At 34.9% G+C, this 15,570-nt stretch overlaps 1 protein-coding gene across 4 annotated transcripts in view; it reads right to left on the bottom strand.

Moving 5' to 3' along the window:
• The window catches only part of PPP1R12A (protein phosphatase 1 regulatory subunit 12A), a 112,573-nt gene that overhangs the window by 38,315 nt on the left and 58,688 nt on the right, over positions 1–15,570 (bottom strand). For all 4 annotated transcript variants that reach the window (XM_059846860.1, XM_059846861.1, XM_059846859.1 and 1 more), the window contains exons 3-8: positions 11,769–11,887; positions 5,450–5,609; positions 3,511–3,655; positions 1,289–1,363; positions 743–831; positions 459–616 (exon numbers count right to left, since the gene is read on the bottom strand). In XM_059846860.1, the coding sequence (XP_059702843.1) occupies positions 459–616; positions 743–831; positions 1,289–1,363; positions 3,511–3,655; positions 5,450–5,609; positions 11,769–11,887 (746 nt within the window). The remainder of the gene's footprint in view (positions 1–458; positions 617–742; positions 832–1,288; positions 1,364–3,510; positions 3,656–5,449; positions 5,610–11,768; positions 11,888–15,570) is intronic.

The following is a 15,570-nucleotide window of genomic DNA, read 5'->3' as shown; positions in this document are numbered from 1 at the left end:
TGAGCCAGAATAAGTGGTAATTACTTCAAGATGGTAAGAACAAATCAGAATGTTTGCACTTCTGCTGATCCAATCTCTGTACCAGTTCCACTAGCAAATACTGCTAAGAAGTCCTCCTCTCTAATTTGATCTTCTAACTTTTTCAATGTTTCTGACATGCTACTTCAGGCTTGTATTGTTCTATCTATCTAATTAACAGCATCTATTTGTTAAGCAGCCAATCAAGTAAGCTGGCTAATAGCTTTAACCTAAGGAGCTAAAAGTAAAGACATCCATTTGATACATCTGTTATGACTCAACTTTAGACATATATAAACTTACTTTAAAATAACCATAAACTTAGCGAAATACAGAAGAATGAGTGAAATGTAACATACTTAACTCTGCATCACGTGATATTAAACAAGTAAATTTATAAAGTAAATATTTAATGAAATGCAATGCTCCAAATAACATACCTGTCTCTGCTTCAGATTCTGAGTCATCATCCTCTTCCTCTTCACTAGAGCAACTGGATTCATCCTTCTTTCCTTCTTCTTCTTCATCTGCTTTCTCTTGCTCCAGAGACTCTATACTAGATGCATTCTTTTCTTGCTCTATAATCAGCGTCTCCTTACTGAATTTGTAAAGAGAAGTATTTACTAAGTACTGAAAAATTTACTAAAGCCGGTTAAGTTGGACTTTGTGACAGTTGTAATGTCATCTTTTTAAAGACTTCATAATTTTTCTTATTTTTACTTACTTTTTAAATGTTTTTTGTGTCTGATTATTATCCAGGTTGGCTGTAGATTCAATTAGGGGAGACTTCTTTTCACGTTTTTCACTATGAAGCTTCAAAACAGAGAATGATGCAGTTTAATTGTCAAAATGGCATCAATGAGACAAAATAAAGGGAGGGGAATTTCTAAATACTACAAACACTAGAACGTGTAAAAAATTTCAAAAAGTATGAATGTTCAAAGCTCTAAAAAATCTTAGAACCTGTTATTCCAAGCAAGACGCTCCTTCTTGATACTTTGGATCATAAAATGCCCACTGGACAAGGCAAGTTGTAGATTGTCTTTTTCCTTCCAAGGCTTTTTTTGGTTACCATAGGTGACCAAGTAAGGGCATAAAAGACTTTTTGAGATGATTGTGGCATCACCTGAGTTGAAGCCCTGAATTTAAAACTTTGGTTTTAATTTACATCCTGCCCTGAGTTGGATACTTTAATCATATATGTATATTAAAATGCAACATACATACATACATATATATATATATCTATCTATATATGTACAAGGCCTACCAGATTCTGCTTCTTTTGTAACTCTTCTAAATATCCTAGAATATCTTCATCTGCCACATCAAATGCTGTCTGGCCCTGGAGAAGGGGAAGAAGTAAAATACCGTAATTGTACAAAAGACTTTAAATGTATGGGACTACAATGTCTTCTCATCACATGATGATGCAGGTTAAGGAGAACGTTTAGAGAGAAATTGGAAAATATGAATCAAGCTCTACTGCAAACTGTTAGTCTGTCAGTACTTGAAAACAATTTTGCAATATTCCTTTTTTTGGGGTGGGGAGGGGGGGAATGCAAACAAAAACATTTATACCTGATGAGTAAACACAGTTTTAAGTGACAAAGACATGACAATAAAATTTTACTGCCATTTGAAGGAAAAAAAGAACACCATGAATGAAAGGTAGATTGATGAATATAATCTCACAGTATTGGTGCCAAACATCTGTTTATAATGGCAGCTGAATGGATGGATCCTGAGCAGTTCAGTATCCTGCCCATCCTAGACTATAACATACAACTTGATTTTTTAAGTTTTAATGATTTAAGAGAGTTGCACTAAATTTAGGCAGCCATGCGTTCACATTTTACAATTTACATTCTATTTTATAAAAGATCTGCTATAACCTCTTGTTATTTCTCCTTAGGGTATGATTTCCATGGGACATATATTTGAAGGCTGGAATCTAGGCAAAGTCCTATATTCGCTGGCATAAATGCAGCTGCATCAACATGCTGGGTGGGCTTACTGAGATGCTGGGGGATCACGACAAGATCAAACTAGGAACTACTTCTGCACAATAACCAGTAATAAAAACAGAGCTGTCATTTAAAAGTGGCCACAGCAGCTTAAAAAAATAATGAAAGGTTTGTGCCTATTTCAGTTTCTCAAGATGTTAACTAAAGGCAAACTTATTCCTAATTACACTGTGAAGACTATCTTACCTGGTTAGAAAGGATAAACCTTTAAACCACTAATTCTGATCATACAGCAGAAACATGTGAACCTTTCAACAAGCATTAGCCAAAAAAAGCTTAAGGTCTTCTGCCATGTGAACTATTATCACAAGTTTATATTTGCATTATAACTGCAGTTTTTAATGTGGCCTTCTACTTTAAGGAAGCTATTAGGTGGTAGTTAGACCTACTATGACCACAAAAAGTCTCTTTGCAGAAAACTGTTGCAGTTGGAAGGTTACATCTTAAATCAAATCTGCAACAGTTGATAGCTGAGGTCACATGCCTAAACAATAATGGCTGACTTCTCTGAGATGCTAAGCACATACAACTGAAACCAAATCCAGAGCTTTCAATCCTCCTATCTCTGAAGGCAAAATGCTTACTAGCTTACCAAAAAACAGGCAAATCTTTCCTAGCTTGCAGAAACAAATCCATATACAAACAAACAAACAAACAAAAAAAGCTGATATGTCTCTATGCTTCCTTTTTTTCTTATTCTTGTCCAGTGGATTTGAATGCATTTTTATGAGAGCGCTCTCTAGTGTATAACATCCACATTTTCACAAACCCAGGAAAAAATCTAACACATAAACTGGAAGAAGAACAGAATCTATCTGTAAAACACACTATGAAGAGAAGAATGAGAGCTCAGCACTTACATGGCTGAATGAAAAGGTCTGGATCCTTTTGATGGCTATGTGAACTCATGAACCTATTTGTGTCTATTGGGAGTAAGATCAGCAAGCTACACAGGCCACTGCATAAAAGTCTAAGAAATAGAGCTTAGGAAGCATTCAGGTTATTCCAGGGAGGCCAGAGTTGCCTACAAATTTTTTCCACCGCACCCAAATCAGCATAATACAGTGACAACTCTTCAATATACTAACATAAACTGATTTTAAAACACTATCCAAAGGCATCAGCATCACCTTCAGAGATGAAATGAAAGCCTGAATGCAATCCATCAAGTCACTAATTTTGTACCTCTGAAATGCCAACAAACTCTTTCAATTACTAATTTCCATGTCAAAATTTGAATGGATCATTTAATACAGAACTAAGCACGAAGTTGGCCTGAAAATTAATTTAGACAATCAGAGAATTTAGTTCTGAACACAACCATGCTGTTTTGACAACACATGCATTATATAAAGCTCCATGTACAGTAAACAGCAGTTTATCATCACTTTTCTTACCCTGGCTTCTAAAGTCACTTTAGAGACCAGAACTTTGTATCTTGACAAGGATTACATAAAAATCCTACCACTTTGTTGACAGCCTCCATATCACATAGGTTTTCCACTAAAATGCGACATGCTTCTTCTTTACCCCAGTGAGCAGCAGCATGAAGTGGTGTCCAGCCATCATAATCTTTAATATTTACATCGTAGTGAGCCTGTATTAAAAGCCTGAAGAAATTAAAAGAAACAGATCTTGACACTGCTGACAGGGATAAATAAATATTTGTAAAAATTGTAAAACTGCTCTATGGTAATATCTTTCTCCTTTTTTCTCATAGATATTTTAATTGGGCTACTGACAATTGATTAATTTTACTTCTCACAGAAACATCTGCCTTTTCATTGTTTAGCAGGTGTGTATACGTATTTTAAGGAAAACTCAAGAAAAACATTTTCCATTTTCTTCTCTATTCATGTCCTCTCCAAAGACCATTGTTTCTACAGTTAGATGTTCTTCTCTGTATATGCAGTAATGGGCAAAAGGCTTTTTAAGGAAAAGAGTTGCAAAATGTAAAAAATTGTTAGATACAGTGTTCTTATTAGTAAACTATTAAAACCTCCTTCCATTCTAAAATTAGCTGTTTGAAACTTTCACTTCCTGTCATTAACCTTTTGCAAAAATCTAGTGTTTACATGCTTTCACTGCTCTCTGAGAGGGAGCAGACTTCCTCTAAGAGGGGGCCTGCTCTTCTGCCTGCATTCAGCACTCACATTCATCATGGTTCTCAGGTGAGCATCAAAGTGACAAAGGACACAACCTAACAAGTATTTTTGTGTAAAGAGCTGTCAGAACCACTGTCCATAATTGTTAGAAATCACATAAGAACAAAATATTCTTTTAAAAAAATTTTCATTTTCTCAAGAGCCAATATACTTTTAGTAATAGCCTCCAATGAGTCAACTTTCACACATGCTGAGCTGCAAGTCTTGCAGTCTTGCATCCAATACAGAGCACATATTTTTGATAATCCGAAGCAATCACAAAAATTGCCTGCACATATGTTTTGCCACTCCTAGGAGAAATATATGGACTGGACTACAAAAAACGCAGTAACTGACGGAGTTAAAAGACACCCAAACAGTTATAGATATAACTCCCTTACAGAGAGCTGCTACTCTAAAACAAAACCTCCTCTTTTTCAACAGAATTATTTGTCTTCATCATGTTGAAGCATCAGGTTTTTTTGAAACAGAACACCCATTCAATAAATTGCTCTGCAGATCTTAAACGCACCAATACTCACAGTCAGGATGTGTACTCATTTTCACTTACGTTACAGTTTGCAAGAACTCCTAGCACTGCTAAAGCAGTCAAATAAATTTACAATCACATTAAAGCAATGTATTACTAATTATGCTTTACTACAATAAAACTAGAGCTTTGATGAAAAAGAAATTAAATATGTTACAATATGTATTGATATTAAATTAATGAAAAGCTGTGAATTAGGGGACATCTGAAACCTAAAGCTTTCCAGGGAAGATTTCAAGAGTCATTGAATTGAACTGAATTTTAAAACATCATCAAACACAAAGCTAAATTACCTGGTTTTCAAGTGTAAAGACTTTAAGCCTGAATTACACACTGTTTTATGTATGGAAATATATATGGTGTCTCCTGAAAATATGCACCAACCAGGATGCTAACTAGCATTATAAAAAGGTCTTAAGCTTGTTTACATAGCTGCCTTTAGAAACAGGGCAAGTTTTTAATCAACTTTCTTCTCTTACAGTAAGTATTTAGGTTCAACATGTACACTGTATTCATATTTTGAATGACTTAGAACAGAAAGCTAACCACATCATGATTTATGAATGCTTGAAAACATAAAATCAAGCTTTGAGCATAGATTGTTTTAGAGACAGGGATTTTCAAGATACACTCTCTAAATGTTCAAGTGCCAAATTCTAAGCAGCATTACATCAAGACAATAACATATGAAGAAGTTAAACCACACTTACTTTAAGACTTCTGTATAGCCCTTGGCAGCAGCTACATGAAGTGCTGTACCACCAGATTTTGCATGCCTGACATCATTTATATGGCCACTGTTGAGCCACTGTCTCGCATCTCTTAGCATTATTCGTTCTTCTTCTTTTCGAGCTGATTCTATATCAACCCCTAATTCACACAGGGAGGGGGAGAGGGGAAGAGAAGACACAAAAGATTTTAGTTCCAATACTTCAATTCAATTATAGAACAAATTTTATGCCACATTTTTACGATACAGTAAAAAAACCTTAAACCTGAATAATGTTCAGAGTTAGATATGAATATTTTTTGGAAGATGAATTACAAGGTTATGGAAACACCCAACATTGTAAGACAGCTTACAAAATGCCTTTTCTAACAAAAGGAGGCGCTGGGTGGACAAAGTATTATAAATAAATAATAATAAAAATCAATCTACTAAAACTCTTCAAACTCCTTCTTCTAAGAATGTCTACCATCACACTAATAAGTACTGAAGTGACTTGTTAAAAAAAAGAGAAAAATTATATTTTAATTTTCTAAGCACCAAAATCCAAGTCTGCGTTGATGTAGCTGTATACAATAGAAAAAGCTGAAGTTGTTTTAAAAACAGATCTCTATGGGAAGAGAAACAATCTCGCATTTTAACAGTGATGACAAAATTGAGCTATACCTTCTATACTTTATCTAAAGCACAAATCACAAACCTTTTACACAAAGAGACAACACTTTGGATATTGCACTTTCATAGCTCTACTAAAAAAACACCCAAAACACTAAAAACTTTTTACAGTATGTCTCACACAAAAAAAAAAAAATTATACACTGATGGAAAGGGAGAAACACAGACTAACATCATAATACGTACAAATATATACATCAGGTTAAAAAAATGGAAATAAATTCCAGACCCTGAAAGGGTAATATAAACACATTATTTGCAAGCATTTTTTTTAAGTACTACTTAAAAACATAACAGGAAAGAGATATTGAAGTATGCATGAGCATGATTCTAGCTATGACGGCTGAAAGGTGACAACTCCTAAGGAAAAGCAATTTAGAAACTGTGATCATCAAGAGTACAAACTGTATCCGGGTTGATCTCTATCAGAAAATCAGTGGCCCAACCTTTCACAAAATGTTTTTATCTGCATGATTTCTCTAATCTTACACACTGGTATGCAGGGACTTAAGAGATATATACTGTAAAACTTTATGCTAAAGACATTCAAAAGATAAAACTTCACGAAGTATCATAAAGTAATTAAAGCAAGTTAAACAGTGTTCTCAGGACTTGACCGAACTCCTAGACTCATTCAATTAATTGCACAGCAAAACCATTTTAATCTTGACAATTTAGGTAAAAAATTAATAGAATTACGTTTTATCAGAAACTGACAAAAAACCATAATCTGGATGTAGAGTCTCCAAGATGCAGGAAGACATACAAGGCTGTTGAAGAACTCAGCAGAGGAAAAAGCTGAAAAACTTTCCAAGTATGACAAATATGAAGAGTGAAGACCAGGAACTCTGAATCTGTAATACATTGATAGTCACATATTCTCATTCCTCAGGAAACTCCTACATATTGACAGGTGAACTACTAACTTCAAGGGCCTGAGCATCTGCTTTCCTTTCAGAATGACAGAGCAGTGATCAGCAGATCCTGGGACAATACTCTAGAATACAGTCATGTACACATCAGTGTTGCCTGCAAAATACTACTATATAGAGTGTATATTTGATCATCTCTTAGTCACATTTATGTCCATTCCCTTTTTTGTATGCTCAAAGTCCAACTGTGAATCCTTATCAGCATGAGTAACCTTCTCCATCTGAAAAATCTGAAAAAATTCCTATCAGTGTAAAACTGTTATTTACATAGGTGTTTGTTCTGAGGCACTTTGGTATAAAGGAAGAAGAGAGCAAAAACTCATTCCAGACCCTGATCTTGGGAGCTTCTAATGGGTCATATCTAAGTTTACTTTCCAGACAGGCCCAACAACCCAGGTTATTATGTCAAAACAGCAATGCTTTTGCAGAAAAAGTAACTAATACTCAATACAGACTTCCATAATATCACAAACTATTGCATTTCTGAAGCCCAAACAAAACACAATGGTTGCAGAGGAGTAATGGCTGTATCAATACATTATTTTACAAGACAGTTAATTTCTGGTTATATTTCAACAGAAGAAAGTACCAGAATCCTGCCAATCTAAATAAAACATTCCACATTAATAACTGGCATGAAAATGGGAATTAAACTTTGTGGCACAGAAAAAAAGCTGTGCTCTGAGATAAATACAATTCCCATTATTAACTACAGAAAATGGAATGTAAACAGCCTTTATTATACCTTGTATGGGCCTTTCTCCTTCCTTTTGTTTTCCAGACCAGGGGAAAAGAAAATGCTCATCATCTGTTTCCAGCCCTTTCTCCCGACGGCCCATAGATGGCAATGTGCTGCCTCCCAGCTCAGCCTCAGCCACAGCACTCGATCACACCACCAGCGCACTTAACCTCTCTGGCAGCCTAACAACTTATATAATTAATAATTTATTGCTAAATGCTTCCACTTTTTTTCTGATCAACAAGTGTTACTCAACAGCCCAAAACAGGTTTGAAAACAGTGTGCCATTCAGTGAGCATTTAATGAAAATTCAGCATAAATTTAACTGCTGAATCATTGTTTCAGGACGACTCAGCCATATAAAGGCATGTTTTATAGATACTGCAGGGAAGATCAACCCACTTTTTACTTCATGAAGTGAATGTTTATATACAAATGTAATAGTTCGAATTTTATCCACATAAACAAATCTGAGTTAAGCAATACATCTGGGAGAGTCTTTTTACATTACCTATAATTAAGAATGAGGAACATGTGTTTCTCCTTGGAACAGAAGGAGTGACCACTCTGATAGTTACTGAATAAATAGCTACCATAATAAACCCCTGATTCACCTCACATCACCTCTCCCCACTAACTCATCTCCTGAGAATTCCTATAATTTTCCCATAATTCAAAATAACTGCTTAAGCAGTTAAAAATAATTTTAAGAGGACATCTGATGATCAATAGCTAAAAATGTCTCTTCAAATCATTATACATAACCCCACTTGAGCCCTGAGGAGAGATAACATTTAAAACTGGCCAGGGCTGGCCAGGACTAAAGCCCCATCTCTTTCAAGTCTGCTGGTTTTCACCAGTGCAAATGAAAACTTTACTGGTAAAAGACAACTTCCACAACTGTGTTGAAACACTGCAGAGTAGAAACATGCAGGTCACAATGAGAAACTAAATAATATTTTTAATGAAGCTAAATGATTTTGAGAATTGCAGTGGCCCCTACGTATACATGGAACTGACCAATACAAAAAATAGTCATATGGAGGAACAACAAAACAAGTCCTTGATAAAGACTTTCTTTATAACACACAAAACAGTTTAACCATATGGATTGCAAATAGAACAGTTGTTCAGCACTACTCTGGAATAATTTCCGTAAAACACCTGATTTTGTTATCTGTGAAGTGTTTGTAACTGTGCCAAAAAAATCTTTATACCTTACTTCAGCATGTAATTTACTTTCTTACAATTACAAAACTAAGGTAGGTTTTAAGCTTAAAAATAAGTAAGCCAATAATTCTCCACTGAAGATTAGGGTAGAAACTATCAGAATGGTACAGCTTCAGTTACAGGATAGCTATTCCCTTAGCTCACAATTCCTGCACAGTCCATTATGTCAAGTCATTCTATTTGCTCAGCAGGACACACGAAGACACATGAAAAGGCACCTGACCCTTGGTGCAATTTAGAGGTGTAGCATGCGGGGATCGGAATGACTAAAGAAAAACAGACACTGGATAACAACACCAGAAAATCTTTGTTCTTTAATGGCCAACACTCATTACAACCTGTATAACATTAGAACCTGTATAACAAGATTATTTTGTATCACTGACCATCTCCTCTATAGTCAGATCAGACCTTGGAGCCTGAATACTAAAATAGGATGAGGAAACATTGCAGATCCTTCCTTTTATTAAGCCTGTAATGTCACAGAGAACTGAACTGTATTGTATTCCATGATTTATTTTTGTGCATTTAGTGTCTCTAGAGGCTTCCACATTTTGTCCTGTAATAAGACATGTCCTTAAAGTACAGTTTGATAGCTGCCAAAAATTGGGCGCAAGTACAAATTGATAATTAACAGAATGCTGAGTAGCTGAGTAGTCTGTTTCGACGTTTCCTATAAAGACATAAGGCCTGCAAAAGCAGCAAAAAAGGAGACAAGTAAAAAAAAGGATAACAAGTGATTCTTCTCAGATTTCTAATAGGAACAAACATCAAATAGCATCACTTAAATCTGAAATCACAATGAACCGGACCAATCTTTTCAAGCAATTTTTTGCCACCAAACAACTCTGCCAATATGTAGGAAGCCAAATTTACAGCATTAACACTGCAACACAAAAATGAAACTACAGTGAACGCAGGAATAAACACATGAAAGGGTCACAAGGCAAAAATATTATGGAAAATGCCTACTTAATTTTAACACTGCATATTTTACCAACACAGCGATAGGATATTTTGTCACCCAGGCTTGTTTATTTTCAAAATAAAAAGGCTGGTCTTCCATTACCCTTAATACTGAGCCGGGGCTCATCATTCCATAGACCCCACTGTCAACTTGCATTATCAAAACTGTGGCAATGCTTTTTTTGATATGAAAGAGTGTACCATATGGAAGAAATACAAATTATCTCACTGCTAAAGGGATAATTATATTCAGCTACATGTAGCTGAATAGCCAAAGATGAAACTGTCACAATGCTTCACTGTTAATTGCACATTAAGGGAAAGAATTAGGTTCCTATTTTAGAACTATTAACTTCTCTAGCCACAACACGCACAATTAGGCACTTTTTAAGTAATTCTGATAATGACTAAATAATCCCTTTTTTATGTAACATTAACACACAAATTTATGAAATATCTATATACAAGCCAGGATGCCATCAAAGGTGCATAATTAAAATCTTATTGCTGAGAGAAGTGTCTCATGATTTAGTATGATATCCACTGTTAAGTTCACATCCAGATTCATACCCTTCCTAGTCCATTCTCATCCACAATCATGAAATACTCCATTCAATTTTATCTCTGCACATGAAAAGTCCTCAGTTCCTATGTCTTCAAACACAAATTTAGGAGGGATAATGCATGCCTTCTTCCCTGCTTCCATGAAACAAGCAAGCAAACCAACTGCCACAGAAATGTAAGAGGAAGGAAAGTAGGTTGTCCATACCAAGTGAAATTTAGTATTTTAAAACAACCTAAATTATTCCTTTAGAAGCTAATAGCTACAGTGTGGGAACATGTACCTTCTTCTCAGATTTATAAAGATAGTACCCTACATGGTTTACAGTAAGCTTCAATTGTGAAATATGTAAATCCCACTGAAATTTTCAGTGCTGTGGCATTATGCTAATTTTACAAGTGGGCTGTTCAAAATCATTTAATTAAACTTGCAAAAGAATAAAAATTAGTGTTGTTGTAATTAGTAATGCTGAATATCCACATTATTAAAATGTATGTAAAATCCTATATAGCAAAATATTTCTTTAAAAAAAATGCAGTAACATAGAAAAGAGAGATTTTGGAGGAGTTCATTGCCCAAACAATTCCAATTTCATAAAGTGCTACTGCAGCCATTTCGTTCTGCACATCAGGAAAGCCAAGCATTTCAATAACCACCTTAAAAAAATCTAGGCTGAGGTGAATTCCAGAAACAACTCTCAAGCAAGACGGACAGTACTGTTAGAAAAGAGATCAACCAATTAAAACAGAGAAATGGTAACACAGACAAAAAACACACACAACTGTCTAATCTGATGTTCGTTGTGTGTTAACTGCTAAAACTGCTAATCAAATTTCTGTTAACACTACCAATTAACTGAATAAAAGCCTTTGCAAATCCACTGTCTACATCTGTGTATCAGCAGGTATCTCTTATTTCCCTGAAGATCATGTCTTCCAGTTTCTTTTCACCATTTGCTTTGGGCATTAAATGGGTTTAACCATATAAATTAAAACTGGGCAAAACCTGAAAGAATTAGTAGTTTACTGCAAAATTATGTAAATCTGTTTTAAGAGACAGACACCTAAACACCATATATTCTATATTGACCAACTCTCTTTTGAAAATAATTTGACTTCAACAGTCACAATTTAGCCCAAGTTTTCAAAAATACATTTAGTGTCCATAAATACAACCACCCTTCTGTATTCAAAATTACCTTGTCTATTTACTTCATTCTGAAGCAGCTCTTCCATTGCCTCTTCTTCAGCAATATCTAATGGAGTGTCTCCTTCACTATTTACAGCTCCTACATGTGCTCCTTGACTAATTAAATACCTGCCAATAGACAAAGAAAAAAAGCCTGTAAATAACACAGCAAAGTTGATGCAAAAAAAAAAAAATCCAAAAAAACCAACATATCAGCCACTAGGATATCATATGCACCCATACAGTTAATAGAAACATTTATATTGGGTGTAAGCACAAACCCTTTTGACTGTCTGCAACCTATGAATACCTGCGTGTCTTTTCATCCGAATACCCATTAATACAAATACTCTTCTGGTGGTTAGTTTGCCACAAAGACTCCTGACATGTTTCATACATACCTGGAAGAACTGAATGAAGAAAATGGCTAGACAATGACCAAAAGTGATGACAAGGTGAACAGGGATGGAACCACCAATTCCTGTGACCTCCTCTAACTAAACCACTTTTCCTATAACTCAGTGGCACATACAATTTGCCAAAATGATGACTCCTGATCTCTTTGTCAGCTTCTTAAAGTCAATAAAAACAAAACTACACCTCATTCTAAGTATTCATAAGGTCACCTTCTGGTGGGGAAGGAGGCAAGGGGGAGAAAGAAAACAGGACTTTACACATTTTAATCCCATTATGTTTTCTTATTTAATATCTTACTGTCTCAGGAGTCAAGAACCCAAAATTCTCAATTTCCAATAGCATCAAAGGATCAATTCCAACAACAGGTCACAAAAGTATTATATTATTTAATTGTATTAAACCATAAACCTACAAAGTTATTGAAAAGCTACAGTTAATGAAAAATTAAAATTGATCAACAGAATCTTGCAGCTTCTGACCATAACATCCCCATTTACCCAAAAAATTCAATACTTTGAGCCATGACAGGAGTCAAGACAAGCAAAAAGCTGCAAACCCACCTCCTGTCATGCACAGCTTAATTCATATATTCCATATAATTGAGAAAAAAAATCAGGATTTACTGGATCAGGAAGAATCAATCATCTGCCATAACAGGTGAACAAAATAAAGAGTGCTTTCCTACCTTCACTGTTACAGAATGCCATGTTATGGAGAAGACAATCACAAAATTAATCTAACACTAATACAAATGCTTTGAAGTACTTTATTGCTGCCTTAACTTCTGACAATTAATTATCATCCTAAATAGCTGGAATCTGTTATCTTTAATCAATAACTCAGAATCTAATACTCTCATGTATCTGTATTTTTGGATGTATGACTTAATCAGTACTTGTTACTAAATCTCTATAGTTATGTCAAGAAGTGGTAAGAACTAGTAGATCACAAAATGAAAACTAATTCCCAGAAAGGCAACTATTATCTCCTGACAAATACATCATCAGTTGCTACCAAACACTTTGAGGCTGGTATACCATGATTGTTTTATACCGTTCTTCTTGAAAGAGTGCTGTGCTCTAACTCTGACCTCCCTCCTTTTAAGAGACTGAACTTGTGCAGGAAGGAAAAATTAATACAGAGGAACAATGTTTCTCCACAATACTAGTTGTATCAACAGTGAAACAGCCTCCCAAGTCACAGATCAGGTAATTACTATATAGGGGTTTGCTAACCAGGCAAAAACAGCACTGGGGAAATCAACTCTCTTCCAAAGTCAAAATAAAGTCAACCACTTACAAAAATATCTTTATTTAAAAATCCAAGTGAATATTAATGTTCTTTCAATGTTTATGCTCTAATATAGACAAGAAAAAAATATGTATTTCCACATAATGCCTCTAGCAGAAAATTAAACCTCTTCTCTAAGGAAAATACGTATCTCATTGAAACAGTTGCATTTGGTCAACTGGGTCAATATAGATATGATAAAAGAAGGAATGCATAAAAAAGTGTAGGGAATGAATAAAAGGCTAGCATAGCATTTTAAACAGTTATTATTGTTATAGATAGACAACTTCACGATCAACTGATCCTTTAAAGCAGACTTCAGAATGAAGCTGCTTACAGATCAAAATCAGATCAGCAATGCTAGGGGATTAGTAGGGTTGGAGAAGTACAGTTATCTGATTTTCCTTTTGCAGGTGCTTACAGGGCTTTGGTTTTCCTGGGTCAGCAAAGCAAGCATAGGTGAACTTGCTACGAGTTCAGAGGATTTAAAGGATGGAAGAAACACAAGAAAGATGAAAGGCAGCACACTCCTTGCCAAAGAAGTGAGAACACACTTTTCCCAGCCTTCCTTCAGCCACTCCAATTAGGCTCCTCCACTGCTATCCCTCTCAAAAAATTAACAGTGATCCTCTCAAGAAAAGTAAGTGAAAGAACATTACTTGCGATAAACAAAGTAACTCAAATGCCAACTATTTTAAAGACACCTTTTAATGTGTAACCTTTTAACCTTTTTTTATCTGATAATGAAATCTGCATTTGCTCTGTTTTCCACATAATTCAGATTACCTTGTCCTGTAAAAGTGTATTATGAATTTGTTTACTTAAGTACAGCTACTTTCAGCAATGCAATGACAGGGTTCACATGATACATGAAGTCAACCTGCTACCTACAGAACCAATGGTTTTATTAGAAACTTAGTGCTTCCAATGGAAAGGAGAGGAATCATTTTCCATGTTTAGATAACTTGACTCTGCATCGCATACACAAAAGAAACAGATTTGGTAAACAAGACCAAGCGAATGATGCCCTTACTTTGTAGGGCATAACTCTGCAGGAGACAGCACCAGAATAATCCTAAGAATGAGAAGATTTTGCTGTTTACATAAGAAAAAAATTTCTCAAATGAACTATATTTCAAACTAAATGTTAATTAAAACTTATATAGTATGACTTCAAATATAGTTGTATTTGACATTTCAGTTACCCTGGTACCATGTACTAAAATCCTCATGTGCTACCATGTATTATTGTGTGGAGGTATGTATGCATATATAAAGCTTCCATGTTTTGGGAAAAAAATCCAAACAATGTATACAAACAACTGCTTGTATTTTACCTTTTTAAAGAAGATGTTACCTTCATCTTGCAATTTCATCTTTCTAAAGCAAGCAAACATAATATAACTTCATTTCCTTGACAGATATTTAATTTATACAGCTACATGTATACAGTGAAAAGGAAATTGAAGCTGTGTAATAAAAAGTCCAGACCAATGCATTTTGACACCATGTCTATAAAAAGGTGCTTTATGTAAACTTGGAAGCAATGAAAAAGTTAAAAAACGTAAGATTTCTACCATCACCTACTAAACATCTTTGGTATAGCACTTGAATTTGTATCTTTCAAAATTCACTTGTTCAAAAATAGTCATGTTCAAGAGACAACTACAGAAGAAAAATTCAGAAAATTCAGTGATAATCTGTATAATGTACTGGAAGGTTTTAATATTTAAATCTAAATAGATGACAAGGAAACAGTAGTTTGATTCATACCATCCTGTTTTATTGAGTTAAAGCTTTCAAGAGTTAACACTGAAGCGAAAAGTATCACTTTTAGACTCTCGGGATCTAAATATAGAGAACTGTAAGTATCTCAGGAATACTAGGAGAGACAAAAGCAGCAAAAGAAAAAATAATTCCTGATGCTTTTGTCCTGGTATTTCCATGACAAGGATTATGCAGTCTGGGTAAGACTGGAAGAAGTTTGCTTTGCAATACCCCTGTTTTATGAAGGCAAATATAGTTCTAACTGAATTTTTTCTTCTAGGAGTCACTGCTATATACTCCTCAACAGCTACTGAAAACTGAAATTAACTACTTTGGAA

This window comes from Haemorhous mexicanus, chromosome 5 (genome assembly GCF_027477595.1).
Source record: "Haemorhous mexicanus isolate bHaeMex1 chromosome 5, bHaeMex1.pri, whole genome shotgun sequence".
Classification (NCBI taxonomy): Eukaryota; Metazoa; Chordata; class Aves; order Passeriformes; family Fringillidae; genus Haemorhous; species Haemorhous mexicanus.
Note: the sequence above shows the minus strand (reverse complement) of the source record. Positions and strands in the feature narration are given on the sequence as shown.